Genomic DNA, 25611 nt, shown 5'->3' on the forward strand with positions numbered 1-25611 from the left:
AAACTGGTATTCCCTGATCATGTCAAGGTTAAAGGAGCCTTACTAGTTTCTGAGGTTTGGTTAAAGGTGTCTTGCAAATGTTTTTAAAATATTTGGGTTTGTAACCCTTTTTTTCTTTTGTGATGTATTTAAGAGGGCAGGAACTGTCATGTTTGTACAGTGCCTAGTGCAATAGGATCCAACCAGATTGTGGCTTTTAAGGCACTCCCCTCAATTTAAATGTTTAATAATATTAATTTGGGTTAGATGGTCAACCGTGAAGTTTAAGGTTCAATCAGCTAATGTGTTTTAAAATACTTACTATTTGTGTTGTGCTGGCATGTAGGAGCCTCACGCACACAAGGGTCTCGTTTTGCTATACATTGTACAAATACGTAACAAAAAGACAGCCTGCTCCAAGGGGCCTACTACCTAAAGGCTTGTTTACGAAGGGATGTTATGGAATAATTAAAAAGTCACCTTATGCTGGAATAATTAGTGTGCATCCAGAGGGGAAAATTATTCTGGAATAATATCACTTTTATTTCAGAAGTGTCCCCGTGGACAGCTATTCTAGAATAGCTTTTGCAGAATAAGTTATTCTGCAATAGTTATTTCAGGCAATTGCCCTGTGTAGGCAAGCCCTTAGTTAAAAATAGATCTGATCAGGAAAAGGTAAAATAGTTTGCAAAAAATGTTGGAAATATTAATTTAGTTTACAGTTTTTGAAAATTGAAATTATTTTTTTTTCATTTTGCTTTGTGAAAAAGCCCACTTTCTTCCCCCTCTCCTCCAGAAATGGTAGAGAATATAGTAAGAGAAAGTAGGGAACTGGCGGGAGGGGAAACTACTTTCTTTTATTTTACTTCTTCCCCACAATGTTTTTTTTTTCTTTTTTTAAAGGGGGGGGTGAGTAAAGTTTTTCAAACAAAAAAGTGAGTGGATTTTTTCCCACAAAAATGTTATCACAACCCCATTTTTCAATGAAAAAAATTCAACCCAGCTCATGTTAAAATATATTAAAGTACTAAAACTACACTTTTTATATTCTAGTCTATATAAGCTTTTGAGTGAGGCTCATGAGAGACCTTAATGAATAAAGCAATAGGATTCTCTGTTGAATATGCCTGATACCTTGGTATTGCAACTGTAGCAATACCAAGGTATCAGGCATCCAAAGGATGATGGAGCAGTGTGCCAGTAAATCAAATCACTACACCCTCATACTGTAAATGAAAATATGGAGAGCTGCTTAATCATCTAATTGATAGAAAAGCAACCACTGCCCCTGTTAATTCTATTAGTACTACATCATAATTTCAATATTGTAACTGGGATGGGAGCCCTATAACTATAAAAAGTGACAGAGTCCTGTGGCACCTTATAGACTAACAGACATATTGGAGCATGAGCTTTCGTGGGTGAATCTATAAATGTAAGGAATTATAAGGCCAGGTAATTGATAGGTTGATATGAAAAAGAGTGGGTGACTAAGGCACCTTCCTGTGTAAATCGGGTCCTGACGAAAAGAGATGTAAACTATTTTCCTATTCTGAAATGACATGTCCATGAAGAATTGGCAGTATCTAAATAAGAGATGATTCACTGAAGCTGTGTCCTTTATCTTTGCCAAGTATAATCTAAAGATTTAGGTCTGTTCTATACCACCGAGTTAGGTTGACGCAAGGCAGCTTACATCAACCGAACTGTAAGTGTTTATACGTAAATTTCACTCCCACTGATGCGACTTCCCTGCTACGCTGATTTAACTCCACCTATGCAAGTGGCGTAGAGTCAAGGTCAATGTAGTTAGATTGATGCAGTGTCAGTGTAGATACTGCGTTGTTTGTGTGAACTATTACTGGCTTTCAAGAGCCATCCCGCAATGCCCCACACTGATAGTACAATCGATACAAGCGCTCCTGATGATGCATATCAGCAACACACGGAGCAAAGTGTAGGCATGCACAAGCAATGTAATTACTGTGGTGGTTCTATGACAATGTAAGTTAGGTTGACTTAATTTTTAGTGTAGATGTACCCATAGAAGTTATGAAACTTCAGCAGAGTTGCATGTGTGAGAAAAAGTCCTTCAAGCAAATGGTGAATAAAAACCAACTGGTTCATAACCTGAATGATTGCAGTGGAGAAAAGCACCCCGTGGTAGATTGTAGGATGCCTCAAGTCAGCAGCTGTGTTCTATACAGATCACAGTATTACCTAATAAAACACCATGCAGAAAATTTGCCCAGGCGGTAGCAGGCTCATCTCAACCTCTGTATGTAGTGTGGATGCCAGGTGAGGGGGATAGTGCCACAGTCAGTTGGTTATGCCATGTCTGGGAGATCCTGCAGGGCATACATTATGGGACTCTAGGTAGGTAAAGGGATAGAAAGTTTCACCTGACTGCTGGTTTAAGTACAGCCTAGGTGATAGTGACTTAGTTGTTACAATTTAATGGGTGTTCAATGGTCTCAGTACAGTTCTCAATATAGGGCCCCCTGTCTCAAAAACTGCTGAAGCTGAGTTATTCTTGGTTCTAGGAGTCTGACAGAAATGGGTGTGAAGATGGGTCATGCAAGTCAAAGGTGAATTCCAGGAATTGTGTGCTCTGGTACATATTGTTATAAAGAGAATGGTGATCAAGTGTAATGGGCTTAATCTGCAGCCAGGGAGATTTAGGATAGATATTAGGAAAAACTTTCTGCCTATAAGGGTTGTTAAGAGCTGGAATAGAGGCTTCCAAGGAAGTTGTGGAATCCCCATCACTGAAGGTTTTTAACGACATGTTGAAGATATACCTGACGTTTATGGTGTGGGTTTACTTGGTCCTGCCTCAGTGCAGAGGGCTAGACTTCATGTACTTTTGAGGTCCAGTCCAGCCCTATGTTTCTATGTGATCAATCAGATCTCTAGAGTTTTAACACTAAAAATAATCGCATCCATCCCTCTATCTCAGGGGTAAGCAACCTATGGCACACGTGATTTTCAGTGGCACTCACACTGCCCGGGTCCTGGCCACCGGTCCAGGGGGCTCTGAATTTTAATTTAATTTTAAAGGAAGCTTCTTAAACATTTTAAAAACCTTATTTACTTTACATACAACAATAGTTTGGTTATATATTATAGAAAGAGACCTAAACATGTTAAAATGTATTACTGGCACGTGAAACCTTAAATTAGAGTGAATAAATGAAGACTCGGCACCCCACTTCTGAAAGGTTGCTGACCCCTGCTCTATCTTATAGCCCCAGGTTGTCTATACCATACAAAGTATAAAAAGCCCTATGATCGCCTTCTCCCTGTAGATAGCCCTAGGTTACTGAGACACTTTCTTGGGCAGGCAGGATTATAAATCACCTTGGTATCTCCCTCACCCTGCCTCAGCAAGAGGAAGATTGGCTGGTTATAAACTGGATGTCTGCTCCCTGTTACTCCAGTCCGTTAGCCAGCTCAAACAATGTTCTCAGAAGCAGTCAGCCTTTACTTTGCGTTGCCGTTTAACTAGGTCCACCCTGGTCCCCAAGCCATGTTGAAAAGCAGTCCTGTGGCATCCACCTCCTGTCACTGGCTACTCACAGAAATTACCATGTACGCTACCTCCAAGGAGACAGTGTACACACCTGCTTACTTGATTCGACCAAGAAGACACATCCTATGTAATATCAGAGCACTGCGATGATTTTATAGTCAAAACAGAATATGTATTAGCAAAGACCAGAGATTCTCAGATTCAAGTAATTGAGTATGAATAATGGAAACAGTGCTGGTTACAAATAAGACAAAAGTATATAACATATACTTCTTCTAAGGGACTGAACTTAACTTTCACAGGCCTTGTCTAAAGAAAACGTCTCAGTGTTACTAGCAACAGAGAGTCCTGTGGCACCTTTAAGACTAACAGATGTATTGGAGCATAAGCTTTCGTGGGTGAATGCCCACTTTGTTGTATGCATGTAATGGAAATTTTCAGAGGCAGGTATAAATATTCCGGCAAGAATCTCTCTGTTGCTTTTTACAGATACAGACTAACACGGCTACCCCTCTGATACTCAGTGTTACTAGCATTTCCACCCTTGGTTCGGGATCCAACTTTCATGGAGGTAAAAAATATTGTCCTTTTTGCTCCCTTAGCCATAGACAACTAAACGTTTCTTTTTCCTTCTTCTCATAGTCCAGTAAACCTTTGAAATGTATCCTTTTGATGTGTACACTCAGATAAGATTCTCCAGCATGCTGCTTTCTCGGTTTTTGTTTACCTCAGGTGCAAATTAACTCCTATTGTATTTGACTTATCCTGCTTAATTTATGTTGGAGAACTAGGTAGAGAGGTAAATTAAAATTCCGTTGTTTGGGGAAAACATTTATCAACGCTGCCTGGTTACATAGTTTAAAGATATTTTTAGCACATGCACAGAACGCCTGGAATGATGCTGGTACATAGTCCCACAATGCTTAGGATGGTCAGGATGCAATAAGCTTTCCTTTGATAGCCCCCAGGGCAGTCTTGGTAGATAATTCCATGTCAGCAATGGGAGAGGTGGAGTGAGTGTGTCAGGCCTGAAGAGAGCTGCTGACAGAATAGTGAGCCGCCAGGGGGCCTCTGTGCCACCGCTACCTGAGCTCCGCAACCCTCTGTCCCTTTAAAAGGCAGGCAAACGCGATCATGATTGCTCCCCCGTATCCTGCGATCGAGATGGTACGTTCCACCAGCGCTGAGGCGTGCTCTAGAGTCTTGACGGCCTACGATGATCCTCCCCTCCCCCACAGGATGGTACATTCCAACTCCTTAAAAGCCGCCGCCCTCCCGCGCTTCGCTCTCTCCCTGACTGGTAAGTGGCGCTGGAACGGGGCTGCCTGAGGGGACAGCGGCTCTGGGGCGGGGCTGGGCCCCTTGTGCGCTAACCTGAGGGGAGTGGGGGGGCTGCCTCCCCGTCCCGCGCTCGGTAGGGGGGATGGGCTCGCGGCATCCGGGCCTGAGGGGGCCGTTGGGACTGCAGCGCGCGTGCGCTGGGCGGGAGCCGGGGGCTCCGGTGGGCGGGGAGGGGGCGATGCTGAGCGCGCTGCCGGCCCGGCGGGCACAGCTATGGGGGACTGACCGAGCCTCCGTGTGTCCGTCTTACGGGCGGGGCGACCCGCGTGGTCCCGAGGCGCCGGGGGGAAGATGGCGGCGGCTGCCCGAGGCCCAGGCACGGCGTGGCCAGGGCTGGGCGCCTCGTGCGCGGCTCCGCGGCTGGGGTAAGATGGCGCTTGCAGCTGTGCTGGGGGGGCGCCTCGCCCCGGGGCACGGCGGGGCTCATGGCCCTGGGCCCACCCAGCTTTGCTGTAGGGCTGGGGCCCCCTTTATCCTGAACAGGCGGTTACACTAGGCGAGAGACTGAGAACGAGCAGCAATGGGCTCAAGTTGCAGTGGGGGAGGTCTAGGTTGGATATTAGGAAACACTATTTCACGAGGAGGGTGGTGAAGCACTGGAATGGGTTACCTAGGGAGGTGGTGGAATCTCCATCCTTAGAGGTTTTTAAGGTCAGACTTGACAAAGCCCTGCCTGGGATGATTTAGTTGGGGTTGGCCCTGTTTTGAGCAGGGGGTTGGACTAGATGACCTCCTGAGATCTCTTCCAACCCTGATAGTCTATGAACTGCTGCTGCACTGTGACTGAAACAAAAGGATATCCTAGGCATCAAGAGTAGAATCTGAGCAGGGAGGGGAAGGGATGATCAGACTCAGCCAGTTGTGTTTGTTCCCCATATTGTTTAAAACTCTGTTGTGGAAGACACCCATGCTGGCTATTAAGGGCTGAGAAGTTGGAGTAAGATCTGCAATTCTGTTCTTCCAATCAGAAATAGGAATACAAGATTTAATTTGCTTAATAGTGCTCAGACTAAAGTTTCCTATAGAAAAAGCAGGGTTTCCTTTCCTGTATCATAATCAAAAAGGGTGAACCTCCTTTTGTCCTTTGCCAGTTTATGCATGTGCTAGGGAGTAGAATACAAAAGTTCTCCAGCACTGTCCTGTAGCAGTGGTTATAGTTCTGGATTCTGCAGGGCACTTAAATTCAGAAACTGAAGTTATGGATAATGTATAGCAAGCTGTAATAAGGGAATTACTGAACTTTAATTACATGCAAAAACCTAGTTGAGTCTTAATGCTGCTTTCAAAATGAGCATTTTAATAGTCCTATATAATTGGTCAAATTAAAGGTGCATAATGATGAAATAAAACCGAAAATAGCTGGAATTACCGACAGATTGTTGGTGGTGAGAAGGTTTTTTTCTGAATAAACCTACAAAATATACTTTGTATAATACTGTAATATTGTCCTCTAATAATCAATATTTCCTCTTTTTAGGGCAGAATGGTATCTTGAAGTATATGGTAAGCTTTATTTTTGCACTAACTTGTATAAATTCTTAAGCCAGATTGGGGATTTTACTTGCATATTGACAAACTCTAAAGTTGAAACATGGCAGTCCCATTCATCATATTCTGGATGTGGGGGGGGGGACAGACTCTAGTTAGGTACTTGACTAGTAGTGCACCATACGGACCTGGCCTAATGCAAAAGGAAAAGCTGATAGAAAGATTTGTGGTTTTTTTTGGAGTTGCTCCGTGAGGGTTGAAATAGAAGCACTTTGGTGTATTCAACTGTAAGTTACCAGTCTAAAGCTGATGGTTAGTTGATTAAGTAAGTTACGGATTTGATGAGCTAATGCTTTGCAGCTTACCCCTAGTTAAGGGGAAAGTTAGAGCAAAATTTGCAAGTGTTGGGCTTGTGTTAAATGCTTATCTACACAAACAAATGCAAAAAGCTGTTGACATGATGATACCCTTGAATAGGAAGTGCCGTCAGATGCGAGAACTGACGATAACCTTCTCAACTTGTCTGAAATACAGCTATATGTATATTGTATTCAAGTTGTCAGGAGGCCTGTATGCTAAACTTGGCTGTTTGTGTTGTGCTAAAATGACACTAGTACTAGGAGCCAAAATACAATCAGGCATGCAGTTTATTTGAAGACTGGCTCTTCCATGCTTGCTGTTTTCACTGCAGCCTCAGTCTACTCAGGGCATCATGTAATGTCCATTTTTGTTCTCTTGTTTCCATTTACTCTGTAGACTTCGATATTTCAAAGGAGTGAGATGTCTACAGGAAGGGTGGAAAGCAGCTCCCTTGCCTAATCTGCGTGGAAAAGGAGAACTGGGTCATGGCTTACCAAAACGTGGTGGAAAAGTGGAGCCTTCTGTTCTTCAGACCCTCTTAATACACAGATTCAAGGTCAAGAGCTGAAACTGGATATTGCATGAATTACACTGCTGTACAGCCAAAATGCTTCTGAAATAAATGTAGTCAAACTTTACTAATTCTGGGTCACTGAGAACGAAAATGATTCTTAAAATTGTTGATTGGCTCTAGTTTTTAAGATATGCTATTGGGTCAGTATATACGACCCTTAACTTGGGAATGGCGGGGGATAAGTGAGTTATAAAGGGAAGGGATCTCAATTTAAACAAGAAATGACTAAAATACATCTTTGACAGGATCTATGAATAAATCTATGACTGGGTTTGGACAGTACTTGCTTTTTAGGCAAAACAATGAATGATGCAATCTGAAGCTGGTATTGCACCATACATGATATGAATTGCATCATGTTATTCCTAGAAGTCATGGATGATGCAATCATAACGAAGCTTGCATCACTCTGCTGAACAAATTGCCCTATGTCAGCTCTAGAAATTATAAAGTGTCGTGTTCTCTTATTTGTCAGTGTTTGATTTTGCAAAAAGGGACACATTTCTGTTTAGCCGAAGTGAGCAGAGATGCCTTGTACTTGTGTGAACAGTGCAGATAACTTCTGCTATGTTTGTGGTGAAGTGACTTTTGCATCACAAAAGCGCAGTATAACCACTATGGTTAAGAAAGCCTATCACCTTTATTTTGGCTGCAAAATTGGAGATCAGGACAAGAGGTGGGCCCCACACATATGCTGCAACACTTGTGCAACAAATCTTCGCCAGTGGTTGAACAGGAAAAGGAAATCTATGCCTTTTGCAGTGCCAATGATTTGGAGAGAGCCAACAGATCATACCAGCAATTGTTACTTCTGCATGGTGCCTCCAGTTGGGAAAGGTGTGTCAAAGAAGAAAAAGGGAACTGTGCATTATCCAAACATTCCATCAGCTATACGCCCAGTACCCCACAGAGAAGGACTACCGATTCCTGATGCACCAGAATCATTCTCACTTGAGTTAGACGAGGAAGAGGATGAAACTTCTGGTCCTGAACCATCAATGTCACAGGACCCACATTTTCTCCCATCCTCCTCCTCTGAACCACACCTCATAACACAAGGTGAACTGAATGACCTTGTCAGGGATTTGGAACTACCCAAGAGTAAGGCAGAGCTGTTGGGCTCCAGACTACAGCAATGGAATCTCCTGGCAGGTGGTGATAGGGTTTCCATGTTCCGTGACCGTCAAAAGGATCTTGTCCCATTCTTCTTCATGGAAGGTGATCTTGTAGCCTGCAACGACATCGATGGTGTGATGGCAGCCCTCAACATCGTTCACAATCCAGATGAGTGGAGACTGTTCGTTGATTCATCAAAGACCAGTCTTAAAGCTGTTTTACTGCATAATGGCAATGTTTTGCCATCAATTCCAGTTGGTCATGCAGTCCATAAGAAGGAAACCTATGACAACATGAAACAACTTTTGAGGTGCATAAACTATGACCAACATCAGTGGCAGCTTTGTGGCGATTTGAAGGTTGTTGCTCTCTTGCTTGGTCTGCAGACTGGATACACAAAGTACTGCTGTTTTCTCTGCGGATGGGATAGTTGTGCAAGAGATTCCCACTACATCAAGAAAGATTGGCCACTACGACAGTCATTGGAGCCTGGGAGGAAAAGCGTTCAGCATCCACCACTTGTTGAATCAAGGAAGATTTTGTTACCACCCTTACACATCAAGCTGGGTCTGATGAAGAACTTTGTCAAGGCCATTGACAAAACACAAGCAGCTTTCAAGTACCTCTGTGGAAAATTTCCAAGTTTAAGTGAAGCTAAGATAAAGGAAAGTGTCTTTGTTGGTCCTCAGATTCGTGAACTTCTTCGAGACGATGCATTTGACCATGCACTGCGTGGCAAGGAAAAGACGGCATGGAAAGCCTTCCAGTTAGTGGCAATAAATTTTCTCGGAAACAACAAGGCAGACAACTACAGATTGTTGGTGGAAAACCTCCTCAAGGCATACAAAAGCCTTGGTTGCAACATGTCACTAAAGATGCATTTTTTGCACTCTCATCTAGATTTTTTTCCACTGAACTGCGGAGCAGTGAGCGACGAGCACAGCGAGCGATTTCACCAGGACATTGCAACAATGGAGAAACTCTATCAGGGCAAATGGAGCCCATCAATGCTTGCAGACTATTGCTGGACAGTGACAAGAGATGCTCCATTTAATAAATACAAGAGACAAACCAAGAAGCGCCGAGTAGACACTGAATAGGACTAAACTATGTACATAAGTCTTTTGTCTCATAATAAATTTTATTTATATAACCCTTTTGCTGATTTTTAAAGTGTTACATAAACAGGACAGGTGAAATATTATCATGTAAAGCAACCATAAACACATGAAAAGACCTAGGTTTACAATTTATGATTAAAACTCTATCTGCACAATATACATAAACATAGAATGTAAAAACTTAAATATCTTAGAAACAGTAGCCAATCAGTTGTTTTAATTGTCATATTTGAATTTAGCACATAATGTGCTATTTATTATGTATTTTGATCTCTGAAGCGGACGACTTCTCAAAAATTATAGACCAGTGTTATGTAAGTTGTGACAGACCATCTTGTCCCCACTAGACATGGGCATCCACCACAGGAGGCAGATTTTTCCAGCTCTCTTCTCTTGCACTTGCCTATAGCTTAAAGTGTGCAAGGTGTCAAGTTATATTTCACTAGCTTAATAGAAGACCTATGTAAGGTTTCTGTTCTACACAAGAATAGCTTCTAGTGAAATTCAGCTGTACAGTTCTCCAATATATGGCAGCAGCGGACTGGTAATGTAGTCATTGAGGAATCTGGACAGAAAACGTTCTCTCCCCACCATCCTGTTGTAATTCCAGATCACTTGTCTACAGGTACTTTTTTCCCTTTCCTGATAAAATGTGATGCTACAGTAAAGATTGAATATTTCTAATCCTGTATATGGTCTCAAACACAACTGTACTGTTAAAAGTGTTTACACATGTACATCCTTAGAAATCAGAAAATAATATGTCCGGCAACTCTTAATCACATCCCTTGTAAGTTTGGACCCTGATAGTTTTGCAACTAATCTGCTTCCCTCCCCTCTGAGTGAACTCTCAATTTTCCCTTCTTGACCAAATTCCCCCCCCCCAATGAGTCTTAGTTCACAGAACCAATGTGCCTAGACATCACTAGCAGTTCCCTCTGCAACCTGTCCTTTATCATTTTAATGTTGGTTTGGAAACATGTTACAGCTTTTTTTTTTTTTTTTTTTCCCAAAAATTATCAGGGAAGTTAAATGAGATTCCTGCAGTAAAGAAAGTACAGCACTAGAAAATCTTTTTGGGTGAGTTTGAATACAAATATATTTTGCTTTCCACACCAACTCTGTACAACTTTTTTCATGAGTAATGTACCTGAATGTATGGATGCTAGATATCTAAACTGTATTCTTAAATTAGTTCACTTAAATTTGGGTTATTGCTGATTATGCAGTATATGTATCTGACTTTTTTAAAAACAAACTTTGTATTTGGATAATCTAAGCACTATACCCTGATGTACAGACATCCTTTTCTCAACCTATGTAGTTAATTTTTTTAACATTAGCTTTAATAAAATTTTACATGTTGTGTTCATAAACTCTAAATGAGAAATTGTCAGCTACACTTGCTATTCATTTTACACTCTAAGGGGCATAATTGATTAGCAGACTCAGTGAGATACCACCTTTTCTAAAAACATGCAGTGCTAGGTTAAAAATTTTAAGGGCTAAAAAAGTTAACCACTGATGTGCTTGATGTTGTACAAGAGAGTTGTCCCTCCATCATATTTGTTCACTGAATGAAAGCTTATCAAGTGCAAATAAGTGAACAATGTGAGGCATTGATGAACTGGAGGTGAAAGCCCATGTGGTTGTATGGGTGTAATTCATAAAGTGTAAAAAATGGCTGAGAATTTAAATTAAATGGTAAGACATCAAATCCCAGTGGTGGTTGAACCTGCTGATACTCTAAACAAAAAACTCAGCCATGTTTGTAGCTTTTTTTATTACTTAAAACATTCTAGGTTTCAGTGACAATCCTGGAATCTTGTATAGATATTTATAAATGTGTACCATTCAGTACAAGATATCAAATGATGAAATTCACCAAAAATAGCTGGAATTACCGGCAGATTGACTAGTGGTGAGCAAAGGTTTTCTGAAGACATCTTGTATACTAATGAATTGGTTGGGTAGAAGTTCACATTGCACTGTAACTTATTTGTCATATTGTGTTGCAGGTGTCCTTATTGCAAGCCTGTCGGTCTGCGATAGAACATCACAAAATATCCAAAAGACCCTGAGAATTAGCAACTGTGTTTTTGTGAGCATTATCAAATGTGTCTGATCACTCTTTTACAAGTAGAAGATGCATACTGTTGAGTGCACAATTAAAATTTTCAAATCATTGTACTCTTGGTCTTTATTTCAAATAACAAACTCATTGTTCATAATAGAAAATTACCCCTTTATGTAATTTAAAATACAGCATTTACACAAATGGATACTATCATTAACTACAGTGTGTGCAGTTTTTTCAGCAATGTATAAGGTAATACAAATAAACTTTGTAACTAGAACATACTGGATTTTTGACATTTTTGCTTTGTTTAAACACAATTGCCTCTTTTAAAATGCTGCCTGTAGCTGAACTGTTTCCTTTAAAGAGTGCTCAGCCTTTAAGCTTAAGTAGCATTAGTGAAACATGCCTCACATATAGTTCATGGGGAGGTCAGGGAAGGGGACCCTGCTTGTTTTCAGTTACAGAATCTGAATTCTCTGCTCATCTGATATGGTCTAAAGGAGAGAATCTCTTGTTGACTCAGCTTCTGTTGGAGAAAGACATGCTATTGTGAAGAGCTCTGTAAGCTTGAAAGTTTGTCCCCCAACAGAAGCTGGTCCAATTAGGGATATTACCTCACCTGCCTCTTTAACACATACACAGTGTTGCAGTTGTGGAACTTTAAATGACTGCTTCCTACTGCAATAACCCTTTAGTTAGAGCAAGTAACATTTAAAATGTGCTGGCTGCACAGAAGTCTTTTCATACCCTGCTGCTCATTTTTTACATACTTTGTTTACAATTCACTGATTTCTTTAAATACTTCAAGGAGGAAATCTTCCTCCTTGAAGTAGACATGTATCTTAATCTTTGAGGTGGGCAGACCATTGAATGAGCAATCCATTAATCAGTCATCCAAAACACACTACGTGATTAACAAGGTGTAAAAGTTTGCACCATAATGGAATTTTCAAGCAAGTAATTCCACAGCAAACAAAATTGAAAGAAGGGTTTCTATATCACCACCATCTTTGGCCTTACACTGCAGGTTCTCTTGAGGAATAAAATGAATGCTGAAGATCTCCCACATACAGCAGAATTTGCAGAGGGGGCAGGGTAACATTCCAGTCAAAGTTGTGTATATTGCAAATATACCAATTTCAAACAACTGGTTAATAAGTCTTAAAGTTGTAAAGGCAATGCCCCCACTAGGTCTGGATTGTTCAGTAACATGCTTGGGTGTAATGAAAAGAGCATGGAAAGAAGCCACATCCCTTCACTGTTTAAGGTGTTGAGGAGACTCTTTTCTAGTGAGCTGTGACATTTAGCCACTCTTTGTAGAATAGGTCAACATTTCAAGTTTAATATTTGACATTCAGGCTCCTTTCCTATAAGGCTGAAGTACTGGTTTCCTCCTTGTGTCCAAAAGTTGTCAAGTGTTTTATAGTAAAATGTACAGACATAAGCTATTTGCTTATACTAACCTGTCCCAATTTGTGTTTGGGGTAGGGAATGAAAGGGCTCATAAGCTTAAATTTCAGCTATAACTGGTCTTCCTGTTTAGGAACTTGGGGCTGGACAGGTCTGTTCATTAATGAGATGCAGCTGAGGGGGTGGGGGCAGGTGTTTCCTATAATGAGTCAGGCTGTCTTTGAGACAGTGGGAGGCTGCTGTGGAAAAGGGCCTTGTGGGAGACACTGCTTAGCTAAAACACAAAGGAAGCACCCTGCAGTGCCCAGGAAAGGGGCTGAATTTGCTTGTTTAAATGACTTGGTGAGACCATTGTTGAAGGTCAGCATGATGATGGCAGAAGATTTCCTGTTTATGATTTCTAGTCTGGTGGACATTGTCAGATTTGGACTTTGAGGACTTTATCTTTGGGTTTGGGAGACTTAAGTTGGTCTTAATAATTGAGCCTAAAGACATGTGTTACCAAAATGCAGACTCTGTGAAGTTCCCTGCTCAAGAGCCTGAGGGAGAAACTGAGGCAGGGCACTGCAGTGCCAGAACTTGCTCTAAGGAGTTGATACGTGATGGTGGTCAGTGATACTACTAACTGAAAGAAGATACTTCAGGCCACTTGTCCTAGCTCTGAGATGGATACAACTGCCTAGGTAGAAAATGGGTAACATTCACTTCCAGTCAGTGGAGAACGTAGAGGAGATTCTGTCCAACGTACCCATGTTCTTTATCATTGGTAAGCATTTATATTACACTAGTTCTGTTCTGTGCAAACATCCAAACTAATCCCTGCCCTGGATTGCAGACTAAAATGCAAAAAGTGAAGGGGTAGCACCTGTGGATTTAGTATAAAAGTGAACCAATATGATGAATCGGCACAACTTTGTTCATTTTGACTTTTTGTTACAACCCTTGTGCGGGGAAAGTAAATAGGGTATCTGAGGCTGAGATCAACTTTGCTATGGCTAAAAATCCAGGATTCTAGCAATAGAGAAACTTCATGTCTGCTATTCGATATGCTGCCACACCAGTATCTGGCTTTATTGTAAAAAGGTGGGGTATCAAAGATTACTTCATTATAATCTCTTTGGTTTTGAACATGTTTGCTGAGGCTTTGGAACTAGCCACTTAACACCACTGAAAAATTACTGAAGAAGTTTGTCCACATGGTGTCACTATGGGAGAGCTTTTGAATTTAGCTTGCTTTTGGTAGTATTGGCCTTCTGTCATGCTGATTTTTCTCAAAAAAAATTGTTAGATACTTTGCAAGAAGTTGGACCTTGTTACTAGCAATATACAAACCAAGCTGACTGTATCTACAGTCAGCTAACTTCAGCTCACAAATTCATAGACTAGGGACTCCACCCGCTAGGGGCAGAAGCAGTCAAAGCAGGGACTGCTGCACTCTGGGGGAGGGAGAAAATTGGGCCTGCTGCACTGAGGGGGCAGAGGTAAAATGGAGCCTAGCTGTGGCCACTCTTCTCCCTTCCCTGTGGGCTTAGAAGAAAACTGCAGAAAGGAGCCAGCCAGAGACTCTGGCAGGTAGTCGCAGAAGCGACCAAAGCACAGAGCTCTGGACATGGAGAACTTTCTGCAGTTCTGACTGGCCTTTCTCTGCTCTGTGCTGTATGCTCCAACCCTCTCTTCACCTCACCTTCACTCCACCCTGGCCCCCTCACCCGCTCTTCCCTTTTCCTTACATGTAGGTGATCCCCCTCCTAACTAACAAAGCCCATTTTCAAAAAAAAAAAAAAAAAAAAGTGGAACTAACCTGCCATTTGCTGCCATCACATTGTTCACTCTGCTGTTGTATTCTATCCCTTTCCCCATCCCTCTGAGTTTTGTCTATTTAGATTGTAAGCTCTTTGGGATGGGGCCATCTACTAGTCTGTTTGTACAGCACCTAGCACAATGCATTACTATACAGAACACGATTAATAATAACAAGATGGGGTCACTGTCTGTGAAAGGACTTCAAACTACATGCAGCACTCACTTCAGTGGTGCTGGGGGTGCTGTCGCAGCCCCTACCTTGAAGTCGTATTAACAAACACCAAATACATAGTTTACATGGTTTCCATCATCAGCACTCTCTCATGAAAATTGTTCCAGCACCCCGACTCCCTTCACCTATCTTTGAAATGGGGATACTTCTGGCCTGTAAAATGGCAACACTTGGGCTTCTACTTTGTTGTATTGTACAATTTTTTTAAAAACATTGTTTTGGGTGGTAGTGCCTATAGGCCCTAATGAAGATCAGGGCCTCCTGCGAGGCACTGTATAACACAGAGTAAGAGTCCCTGCCCTAAAAAGCTTGTACTGTGTTTTAAATAGACAAGTGGGAGGCGAAAGAAGATGTAGACATGAGGACACAATGCCTTGTGTCAGAATGCTTACAACCTCAAATCGTACCTAGAAAATCAAAATGGGCAGAGATGCAGATGAAAGAGTTAATTGAGAGAATTTTATAACAATACCATCACTTCCATGTTTCCTTTTGCAGCAAAGGAGGTGGATCGCTAGGTGTGATTTGAAAGACAACCACTTACACCAGGAAATGAAGAAAATCCAGATTCAAAAGAAACTACTGAGGCCATCTGGGAGGTAGGTTGTAATTACTTAAACAACCAATTTTTATATAGTGTAAAGAATAGTTAATATAAAAATAATCTTTTTTTTTTCTAACCCCTGTTCAACCAAAACTTTTCTCTGAATCATGAGTTTCTCATTGTGCATCACAAGCTAATTGGCCTCCTACCTTTCACGTTAACTTGTTTTGCTAAATGTTTTTGATATCTCTAAAACATTGTAGTTGTACTCTTTTAAATGGTCATTTAAATGAATTTTTTACTTGGATCTTTGTTCTTCATTATCTCATTTCTTATTTTCTCAAATTGACAGAATAAGTATAAGACTCCAATGTTGCTAAAGCTTTTGTCCATTGGATCTACTCCCATAATTAAAATTCACCACATACCTAAATTTTTGCAGGATTGGGGCTTAAATTTTTAAATCTTATTTGTAATCCAACGAGGCTACAGAATGTAATTTGTGGTGAAGAAATATATCAATATAGTATGTGAACCCAGGAAGCACATATACAAATATTTTGAAAAGTCAGCATGTTTCTGCAAACTACAATAAATAACAAAGTGAAACTGTATTCTTGCTATTACAAAAGAAATTGCATAGCTATGCAATAGTTACCCAAAATGTTTGGTTTAACGAGAACATAGAAAGAGCACTGTATTTCACAGTAAGTTTCTGACCTCTTCAATGGAGCATGCAAACTGCATGTTGTTACTAATTAGATTCTTCTTTTGTGAATGCGAAGCAGAGCACTATGAAACACTGATTGTTCAAACCCTGTTTAATTAAAATCCTTAATAGAATCACAGTCTGTTCTGCTGTGTTGTGAAATGGAAATGTAATCAAAAGCACTTTTTGTATTACAACAAGTGTGAGGCGTTTTTTTTTTTTTTTCTTGGCGTAGTTTTAGTATATTGTAAACTTGTTCAGCGTTTTTGTTGAGACAAAACAAAATACATTTCTCAGATGATGTGTTACACATAGAAAGTTTATTTATTTTAAAGGTTTAAAAACATCATCTGGAAAGAGTACAAGTTTGGGCTGCAAGGCCTCTGATTAAATAAGACTACAAACTCCGCTGATGTTAATGGCCATTATATACTCTCACAGACCTTGGGTAGACGGAAGCAACTCAGCAAATGTTTGCTTGATAGTTTAGCTTGCTGGGTTTTTGTGGATGAATTGGCTGCAGTCTACGGCTAATGTTTTGTTTAAAACCTTTGTTTTTATTAACAAAAAAAGCCTCTTTTCTAATATCTGTTAGCTTATTGAGATTGCAAATTGGAAGTGTTCCTGCTGAGTAAACTATAAGGTGTTGATTTGGGACTATTTAGCTACATTCAGAAGACACTTAATTAGCTGGAATTTGGGTTATAAGACAATGGTATCCATCATAAATAGCTATTATAGATTAACTATCTTCACCATTAATGACCTTCAATTTGTTGGTGGTTTGTTGATGAAATGATGTAAACAATATAGTTTCCCAGCAGGGATCCTCAAACACCATTTGTTGCTTAAATGGATGTGTAACAAAGGCTCATCCTTATTAAAATTGTGCATTGATTGAACTAACTTCTGTTTCATAAACATGAAATATATAACTGTCAGTCCTTCTGTGGGGAAAATAAAATGGATTCATTTGCATTGCATTTGCAATGTATTTGGTTTTGCAGAGTTATTAGGAAATAAGCAATGGAAAGGTCTTGAATTAAAATTATTTTGAGTAGCAAAAGCTTGAGAGAAAGTGGCAGCTTGCTCCCCCAGAGCTTAACAAGAGCTAAACTCAAGTCCATGAATAAATTTAAAACCTATCAAAAGATTAAGGCTGCAAGAAAATAATGATAAACATTAGATGCTGAAAGCAAGAAGGGCTCCCAGTCTGAGATGGGAATATCCTGTTGCAATTCATTTATGAGCAAATTCAGTGCTGATGTAAGGTGCCCTGATACACCGAACACCTACTATAGGTTATGACTAGAAGTTTCAATCCTGATCTGGAGTGGCCATTGCTGTGGTGAGAAGGTGATTATACTTTTTTATGCTGAGACGGCCACTGAGGATGCTATTTGTGACTGTTTTATGTGTTGCAGGTACTTGGTTAGTAGAAACATCAGTGAGACCTCACTGAGCTCATTTTCACATAGGCCAACAAGCAGCCATCAGATGGTAGTGACCTTTGATCTCTGCCCATAGAGTTTGTGAGGTGCCTGCAGCCGTGAAGGAGAGTTGCATGCAGGCATCTGAAGGCAGAATTAGACCTGTAGTGAAGTGGAAAGAAAAGAATACTCTCATGTGGAGGTTCCATTTCCAGTGTGGGTGAAAGTGCATAAATACCCAGTGTGCCTGTAAAAACTTGCACTGTAAATGTAAGAGTAAAAGCTGGGGTGCTCTCAGGGAGGTAACAACTGGAGTTCCACCTGATACTTCTCTCTCTTTCTGTTACTGCGGGAAGACATGGCAAATCCTCTATTTCACTTTCCCTCTGAGCTCTTGCTTTCAATCTCCTGCTCTCGCTGCAGCACAAAGTCAATGGGACTTAGGCTTCTAAGTCACTTAGGTTAAAGTTTGGAAAGGTACCTACGTGAACTTCAGGACTGAATTGAAATTCCACAAATAGCCAAGTTCTGCCAGCGACAAGGGTAGGCTTGGTTGGTAGTTAAAGCACAGGACTCAGTGCCAGGACGTCTGAGTTCAGTTCCTGGTTCTGCCGCAGGCTTGCCATGTGACCTGGGCCAGGTCATGGCATTAGCCTGTGCCTTTGTCTCTCCCTCTGTCAGATAGAGAGAGGATTTTTGTCAACCCAGGGTGGTAATACTAATTCATTAATATTGTTAAAGGTCAGTGAGATCTTCAGATGGTGATATTGAAGCATAAATTGTTATTACTAATAGGTTTTTTCCCCTCTCTCTGAGCGGTACCACTCTAAAAATTGCCACAATTTCTGATTAAATGAGCCACTTTGAAATGAACTATTAGTTATCCTAGTCAAGTGTAAAATCTGCACTTTTTATCCTTTGTAGTTTTGGTATTAGAAGCAGTAGGACTAAAAATGTAACACATCTCCTCCTCTATTGCATTTGACACCGCACTCAGTAGTCTACTCTGTGTTCTTAAATACAATATATTTCATCATTCATTCATTCATGCCATGTAACAATTTTGTTTTAAACTTTAATATGAAAAACCAAATTCTCTCTCGCCATCAGCAAGACTAGATCCTGCCTGTGGGAAGTGCCACAGATAATTATGGGTGGTTACTAAGACACAACCTTTAAAAATTGAACACAAAGATGAAACCCTACATTTGGGTGTGCTCATGTGTTGTTATATTTGTACTCTGTGACCGAAGGGGACTACTTCCATTATTTCAGATGAGCCATTTTGGCAAGTCAGGCTGCCTGCAAGCAATACGCTCTGGCGCCAGCCGTGCCATGAGATTTGCATGGGCATGAGGGTCTGCCCTCAAGTCTCATTGCAGAATCAGGGCCTCTGAACTCAAGATACAGCAATGGAATCCCCTGATTTGTATATGAATCATTAGCCTTCAGGTGCATGGAACAAATAACTTTTATCCTTCGTAAAATAAATACAGGTTCTCTCTCTCTAACCACATAGTCATCCAAATTTTTCTGACTGCCTTCTATTATAGATTAATCCTGCGATGTATTTACCAAGAGTATGTAGGCATTTCTGAATTAATCTTCATACGAGAAGATGACTTCCAGTTTTTGCTCATAGAGAGTTGAGATGTCAAGACATTTTCTGTTTCTTATTTTTTTAACATCTTTCCTAAGGAGACATACATTAATATTATTCTGAAAGCACTTTTCTGCAGGCAGTTCATTCGTAACCATAATGCACTAGTCCATGGACAAGTTAAAACAGCATCAGTCCTTCAACATTGACAATTGTGAGCTACTTCAACTGAATAAATTAGGAACAACTATTAAACGCCAACTCCCCAAAGTCACATGCTTGCATCTCATTTAGCATTTGAAATATCTATGCTGGTGCTAGGTTCACTATGTTTTAGTGGATGCTACCAAACTCTGGCTCCGAACATAGTCATTGAAATAGGTTTGGAGCAAACATTTATCCTTATATGGGGCAGGGGAAAAAATGTGAGCTTGGAAAAAGTGACACTTATAAAGTAAGCCAACAAGAGTGTTTGTTAACTGAAAGACGTGTCCCCTTGGTGCACATGCTAAGGATTCATTTCTTTTCATTGGAAATTTTAATCACTGCAAAACACAGGCCTGGTCCACACTAACCCCCCACTTCAGACTAAGGTACGCAAATTCAACTACGTTAATAACGTAGCTGAATTTGAAGTACCTTAGTCCGAACTTACCGCGGGTCCAGACGCGGCAGGCAGGCTCCCCCGTCGATGCCGCGTACTCCTCTCGCTGAGCGGGAGTACCGGCGTCGACGGCAAGCACTTCCAGGATTGATTTATCGCGTCTAGACAAGACGCGATAAATCGATCCCAGAAGATCGATCGCTTACATCCGGACCAGGAAGTAAGTATAGACGTACCCACAGAGTGACCTAAGCCAAAGGGATACCTTGGAAACACGAGTCGAGATCCCAGCTTAGGCATTGCAACCCTTTGGTGATAGATTGAGTTTGATGAAGGGCCTCTTGGAAAACGTAGGTCTTCTATTTCTAGGATAGCTGTCATAATATTTGAGGCCTTGTGCTCTGGGTGACCATTAATGAACCCATGGTAATTTCAAAGAGGAGGGGGTTTATGCTAAGTTTCTTCTCTCCCCGGTTGCTGCTACTCAGGAGTAAGCACTGCACTCATTAGTTAATTCTGGCAGTGTTAGGCCACTAGATTGTAAAGTGCTTTAGGAAGAAAGGCTCTGTGTTGTGTTGTGTTCATATTATAGCAATTGTTGTGTAGTCAAGAAAGGACTTTGTAGTAATAATAATACCTAGTTCTTACATAGCGCTTTTCATCAGTAGATCTCAAACCATACAGGCGTCTATTTTACATATTATGTTTTATTTTTTCTTAAGCTCTCATATGTGGCCAACAGTTTATGGCGGCTTTTTGCCCCAAGGGGCTTACAGTCAAAACCGAGAAAGATCAGACAAGAACGCCAAAAGAGATGCAGAGGTTTGCATAGGTGGGATTGGTGATGGCATTGGATTGACGTGGGTTAGTGTTTGTAAGCCTTGTGGAACAAGTGGGAGGGATTTAAATGAACAGAGGGTGGGAGTCTGGTGCGCTGACCTGGGCTGACCCAGCCATAAAGAGTAGCATGGAAGAGGACTAGGAATGGGAAAAGGAGACAAAGGGAGTGGTATGGCTGGTATCATTTACAGGAGCATAGCTGGCGAGGTAGGATGTGATAACACACAAGAACAGAGATGATAGGCGGGGTGGAAGTCTGCAGAGCTTTGTCAGCCAGGGGCAATCATAGGAAACTTGATTCAGCAGGGCTCCAATCCTTCCTGGTGCTCAGCGCTCTGGGCTTGATCCAGCAAAGCACTTAAGCGTACGCTCAACTTGAAATCTCATTTAACTCAGTGGGACTCGTCACGTGCTTAAAGTGAAGCACGTGCCTAGGTGCTTGGCTGACCCAGGCTGTAGTGCTAGACACTGCAGGAACAAGCCCCTGGAAATGGGAGGGTAGAGGATCATGGAAAGGAGTTGAATAGAGTAGTGATGTGGTCTGAGTGACCTAAATGTCCCAAAAGCCATATAACAGTGCCAATAATAGTATACATCTGTAATCGAAAAAGGTCTTCAAGGAAAGTGGTTGAATTTCAAATATTCTAGTTCTTTTGTCTGTTTAATTTGCAATAAACGATGGGGTGTTTTCTATAAGTGCTGGTTAGAGGCTCGCAATCTCGTTGTAAAGTAATCAGGCACACCTGCATATTAATGTTACCATTGTTGAAGAAACAACAATTCCAGTATTTAATAAATCCCTGCTACTAACGCAAAACAAATCCCACTTCAAATCTACAATCTGTGAGCCAAGCTCAATTTCTTGCCTAGCTGGCTGCTATTACGATTAAATCAATGCACTCTTACTTAGTAAAAGCGGGCGGGGGGGGGGGGGAAGAAACTCCTTAACATATGTTAATGTTTGAGGCTTAGTCAGTTTCATCCCATCTCGGGAAAATGAGATTAATCACAGTTAGAGAGAGCTGATTTCAGAATGAAATAGGAGCTCAGCTGCATGTCTTCATTCCTTTGCTTTGAAGGCAGGGGGAGGGGTACTTCCTTCCCCCCATCCCATCCTCAAGTCGGGGCAAAGGGAAAGTGAGGAACTCCCAAGAGACACCTGCTGCTGACAAACTCTGATTACCCTGATATTAGTGTGAGGCAAAAAAAAGTTTGTTTCCTCCGAGCCCTACATCCTAGCAAACGCTTCCCCCTTCTGTAGCCTATCAAAATGCCTTGGTCGGAGATGTAAAACCTGAATCTTCCTCAGTAGAGCTAACAGTGGGTGCTTAAGCCTTGGCCACTAGGTATGGGTACTGAAATCAGTACTAGCCATGTTCTCTTCTCCACTCATGCTCAGAGGCTGAGATCATTGCTTCTGTAATTTTCCCAGGATCTGATGACCAGATGCTCTCTATTTAGATAGTAAATCAGTGCCAAATGGGTGTGGGGAACCAAAACTACCTGCCCTGAAAACCTAACGGGAATCGTTATCTGGGCTCAAACAACAGTGTCATGGCAACTACCAAGAAAGCTAAGGTGATGCATTAGCAATATGGTAAAATCAGTAATATCTCCATTCTTCATCTTCCCTGTCATCAGTTCATGTGTGTTTTTGTCTTTTTCAATTTCCACTTATAAAAGAATTTTAAGCCAGCTCTGCTAGATTGGGCCAAACTCCGCTTTTGGTTACACCCATGCAGCCCATCTTGCTTCAGTGAACTGGGCACAGTTATAACTGAGAGTAGAATGTGATTCCATAGGTGCAAAAAGGAACATTTTAAAGCAAGACTAAGCTTCAGATGCAGGGGTACGGTAAGTGAACTAGTATTTCGCCACAAGGTGGTGCAGTGATCAAGTTAAGAGGAACAGAGGGTCCTGTGGCACCTTTAAGACTAACAGAAATATTGGGAGCATAAGCTTTCACGGGTAAGAACCTCACTTCTTCAGATGCAAGTTAAGAGGATGTGCTGTTAACCTCAAGAAGAAAAATGGATTTGTAGCCTTTAAAGATAGTAAAAGTGCTGGTTTGGGAAACAATTGTTCTGTTCCTGGCTATTAGCTCAGATAGGCGACTTAGATTAACGTATAGACAAACCCTCACCCAATGAAATGTCACTCTTTGATTTATTGTAGCTGTATTGTACAGTAATTTGATGTAGCAGTGTAGAGACTAGTCTTAGGCCGTTCATTTCCATTGAAAGCAATAGAATGAGATTGCCAAAGACACCTAAAGATTTTGTTTTCTTTTTTTTCCAGTCCTTAAAAACAAAAAATAAGGAAGCTACCTGCCCTCTATCCCTCCTCACACCATTTCAGCACTGTCCGTCAGGGAGCTAAGCGGAGTGTTTGGTATAGTCTACTTGGCAAGGGCTAACCACGCAAATACATCCCCAGGGTACTGTGTAAGCTTGTGTTCCATATTGCCGCAGCTTCACAGCTATTGTTATTTGAACTAGGTTGATCAAAACTAGCTTGGGTGTGAGTCCAAGTGCTGCAGTCACGCAATGATTGAAGAGCAGATGGAGCTGTAGGGTATGATTTAGTAGAGCAGTTAAGCACATGCTTAACCTGTGGGCAATGAGTAGACCAGGGGTGGGCAAACTTTTTGGCCTGAGGGCCGCATCAGGTTTTAGAAATTGTATGGAGGGCCAGTTAGGGGAGGCTGTGCCTTCCCAAACAACCAGGCATGGCCTGGCCCCCACCCCATATCCACCCCTCACCCCCCGCTTCTTGCCCCCTGACGTCCTCCCCCCCCCCCCCCCCCCAGATTCCTGCACCATCCAAACCCTCTGTTCCCTGACGGCCCCTCCGAGACCACTGCCCCATCCACACACACCCCTGATCCCTCTCCCCTGACCGTCCCTGGAACTCCCACCCCGACTGCCCCCTGCCTCCCCATCCAACCCCTCCTCTCATTCCTGACGGCCCCCCTGAAACCCCTGCCCCTGACTGCCCCCCACCACCCCATCCAACCCTCCTCCTTCCTGGTAACCCCCCCCCCCGTTCAACCTCCCTGTTCCCTGCCCTCTATCCAACTCCCCGCTCCTTGCCCCCTTACCGTGTTGCCTGGATCACCGGTGGCTGGTGGCGCTACAGCCGCACCGCCCGGTTGCAGCCAGCCACGCCACCGCGCAGCACATAGCACTGGGTCAGGCCAGGCTCTGCAGCCGCGCTGCCCCAGAGCTCACAGGCCCGCTGCCCAGAGCATTGCTCCAGCAGTGCAGTGAGCTGAGGCTGCGGGGGAGGGGGAACAGCAAGGGAGGGGCCAAGGGCTAGGCTCCCGGGCCAGGAGCTCAGAGGCCGGGCAGGAGGGTTCCACGGGCCGGATGTAGCCCACGCGCCGTAGTTTGCCCACCTCTGGAGTAGACTCACTGAGGTCAATACTTCAGGACTGAAAGCTAAAAAGTAATTGATCAGACAGGTTTTGCTATAAAAACTGAGCAAAATGCAAAAAAGTCAGAAAATTGCATATGTGGTGAAGAGTAAATTCAATCTCTGAAATTCTTGACATTTTAATAATCGTCAAGCCGTAGACATATCTTGATTTTTGACACATCTCACCTGACATTCCCATAAGCACACTAAGGAAATATGGTCTAGATGAAATTCCTATAAAGTGGATGCACAACTGGTTGAACAACTCGACTCAGAGTAGTTCTCAGAGTAGTTCTCAGCTGTTCACTGTTAAAGTGGGAGGGCATATCTAGTGGGGTCCTGCAGGGATCTGTCCTGGTGCCAATACGATTTGATATTTTCATTTATAACTTGGATAATGAAGTAGAGACTAGGTTTATAAAATTTGCAGATGAAACCACACGGGGAAGGGTTGCAAGCACTTTAGAGGAGAGGATTCGGATCCAAAACAACCTTGACAAATGGGACAATTGGTCTGAAATCCACAAGATGAAATGCAATAAGACAAGTGCAAAGTATTACATGTAGGAAGGAAAAATTGACTGCCCAGCTACAAAAATGAGGAATAACTGGCTAGGCAGTAGTACTGCTAAAAAGGATATGGTGCTTGTAGTGGATCACAAATTGAATGAGCTAATAGTATAATACAGTTGTGAAAAAGGCTAATGTCAGTTTTGAGTGTATTAACAGGAGTGTTGTATGTCAGAGATGGGAGGTAATTGTTCTGCTCTACTTGGCACTGGTGAGGCCTCAGCTAGAGTATTTCGTCTAGTTTTGTGCACCACACTTTAAGAATGATGTGGACATATTGGAAAGAGTCCAGAGGAGAGCAACAAAAACGATAAAAGGTTTAGAAAACCTGACCTGTGAGTAAAGGTTAAACAAAACCGAGAAAAGAGAGAGCGAGAAGGGACCTGATAACAAGCTTCAGAAATGTTAAGGCTGGGATAAAGAGGATGGAGATCAGTTGTTCTCCATGTTCACTGAAAGCAGGAAAAGAAGTGATCAGCTCAGTCTGCAGCAAGGGAGATTTAGGTTAGATATTAGGAAACACTTTCTAACTGTAAGAATAGTTAAGTACTGGACTAGGCTTTCTGGGGGAGGTTGTGGAATACCTGTCACTGGACATTTTTAAGAACAGGTTAAACAAAAACCTGTCAGAGATGGTCTAGGTTTACTTGGTCCTGACCCTGCATGGGACGGAGGGGGAGAGAAATGGACTAGATGACCTTTCAAGGTCCCTACATTTCTATGAAACTATAGACATTTTGCTCTGCTGCATCAGTACCTTGGTTAGTGATGTCCATTTGGTTGTCACAGTTTCACTTTCTACTTCACCAAGTTAGTTCTGGTTCACACGTTTTTATTTACAATGGTTAATAATACAGTACT

The 25611-nt window shown here is 41.9% G+C and overlaps 1 protein-coding gene and 3 non-coding genes across 6 annotated transcripts; all 4 read left to right on the forward strand.

Annotated features, from left to right (window-relative positions):
• The first annotated feature begins 4742 nt into the window (after positions 1–4742).
• On the forward strand, positions 4743–11698 carry LOC128825761 (uncharacterized). Of its 3 annotated transcripts, XM_054008529.1 has the most exons (5): positions 4743–4811; positions 6330–6355; positions 7097–10136; positions 10535–10591; positions 11530–11698. In XM_054008529.1, exon 3 carries the CDS (start codon positions 7802–7804, stop codon positions 9488–9490), a length of 1689 nt encoding a protein of 562 aa, XP_053864504.1. In that variant the 5' UTR covers positions 4743–4811; positions 6330–6355; positions 7097–7801; the 3' UTR covers positions 9491–10136; positions 10535–10591; positions 11530–11698. The 3 variants fall into 3 exon arrangements, with proteins under 3 accessions (XP_053864504.1, XP_053864502.1, XP_053864503.1); XM_054008527.1 differs by having other exon boundaries at positions 7097–10591; XM_054008528.1 differs by lacking the exon at positions 4743–4811 and adding an exon at positions 5061–5217 and having other exon boundaries at positions 7097–10591.
• LOC128825933 (small nucleolar RNA SNORD65) lies at positions 6186–6259 on the forward strand. The gene has a single exon (XR_008442765.1). It is a non-coding gene; the product is annotated as a small nucleolar RNA SNORD65 (small nucleolar RNA).
• Positions 6794–6869, forward strand: LOC128825925 (small nucleolar RNA SNORD49). Its single transcript, XR_008442758.1, has one exon. It is a non-coding gene; the product is annotated as a small nucleolar RNA SNORD49 (small nucleolar RNA).
• LOC128825930 (small nucleolar RNA SNORD65) lies at positions 11381–11453 on the forward strand. The gene has a single exon (XR_008442763.1). It is a non-coding gene; the product is annotated as a small nucleolar RNA SNORD65 (small nucleolar RNA).
• Positions 11699–25611: the final 13913 nt, after the last annotated feature.

Source organism: Malaclemys terrapin, chromosome 18 (genome assembly GCF_027887155.1).
Source record: "Malaclemys terrapin pileata isolate rMalTer1 chromosome 18, rMalTer1.hap1, whole genome shotgun sequence".
In the NCBI taxonomy this organism is placed as follows: Eukaryota; Metazoa; Chordata; order Testudines; family Emydidae; genus Malaclemys; species Malaclemys terrapin.

What these genes read in the sequence shown, in the direction of transcription:
- LOC128825761 (XM_054008527.1), top strand. Translation starts at nt 7,802, where the DNA reads ATGCCTTGTACTTGTGTGAACAGTGCAGATAACTTCTGCTATGTTTGT.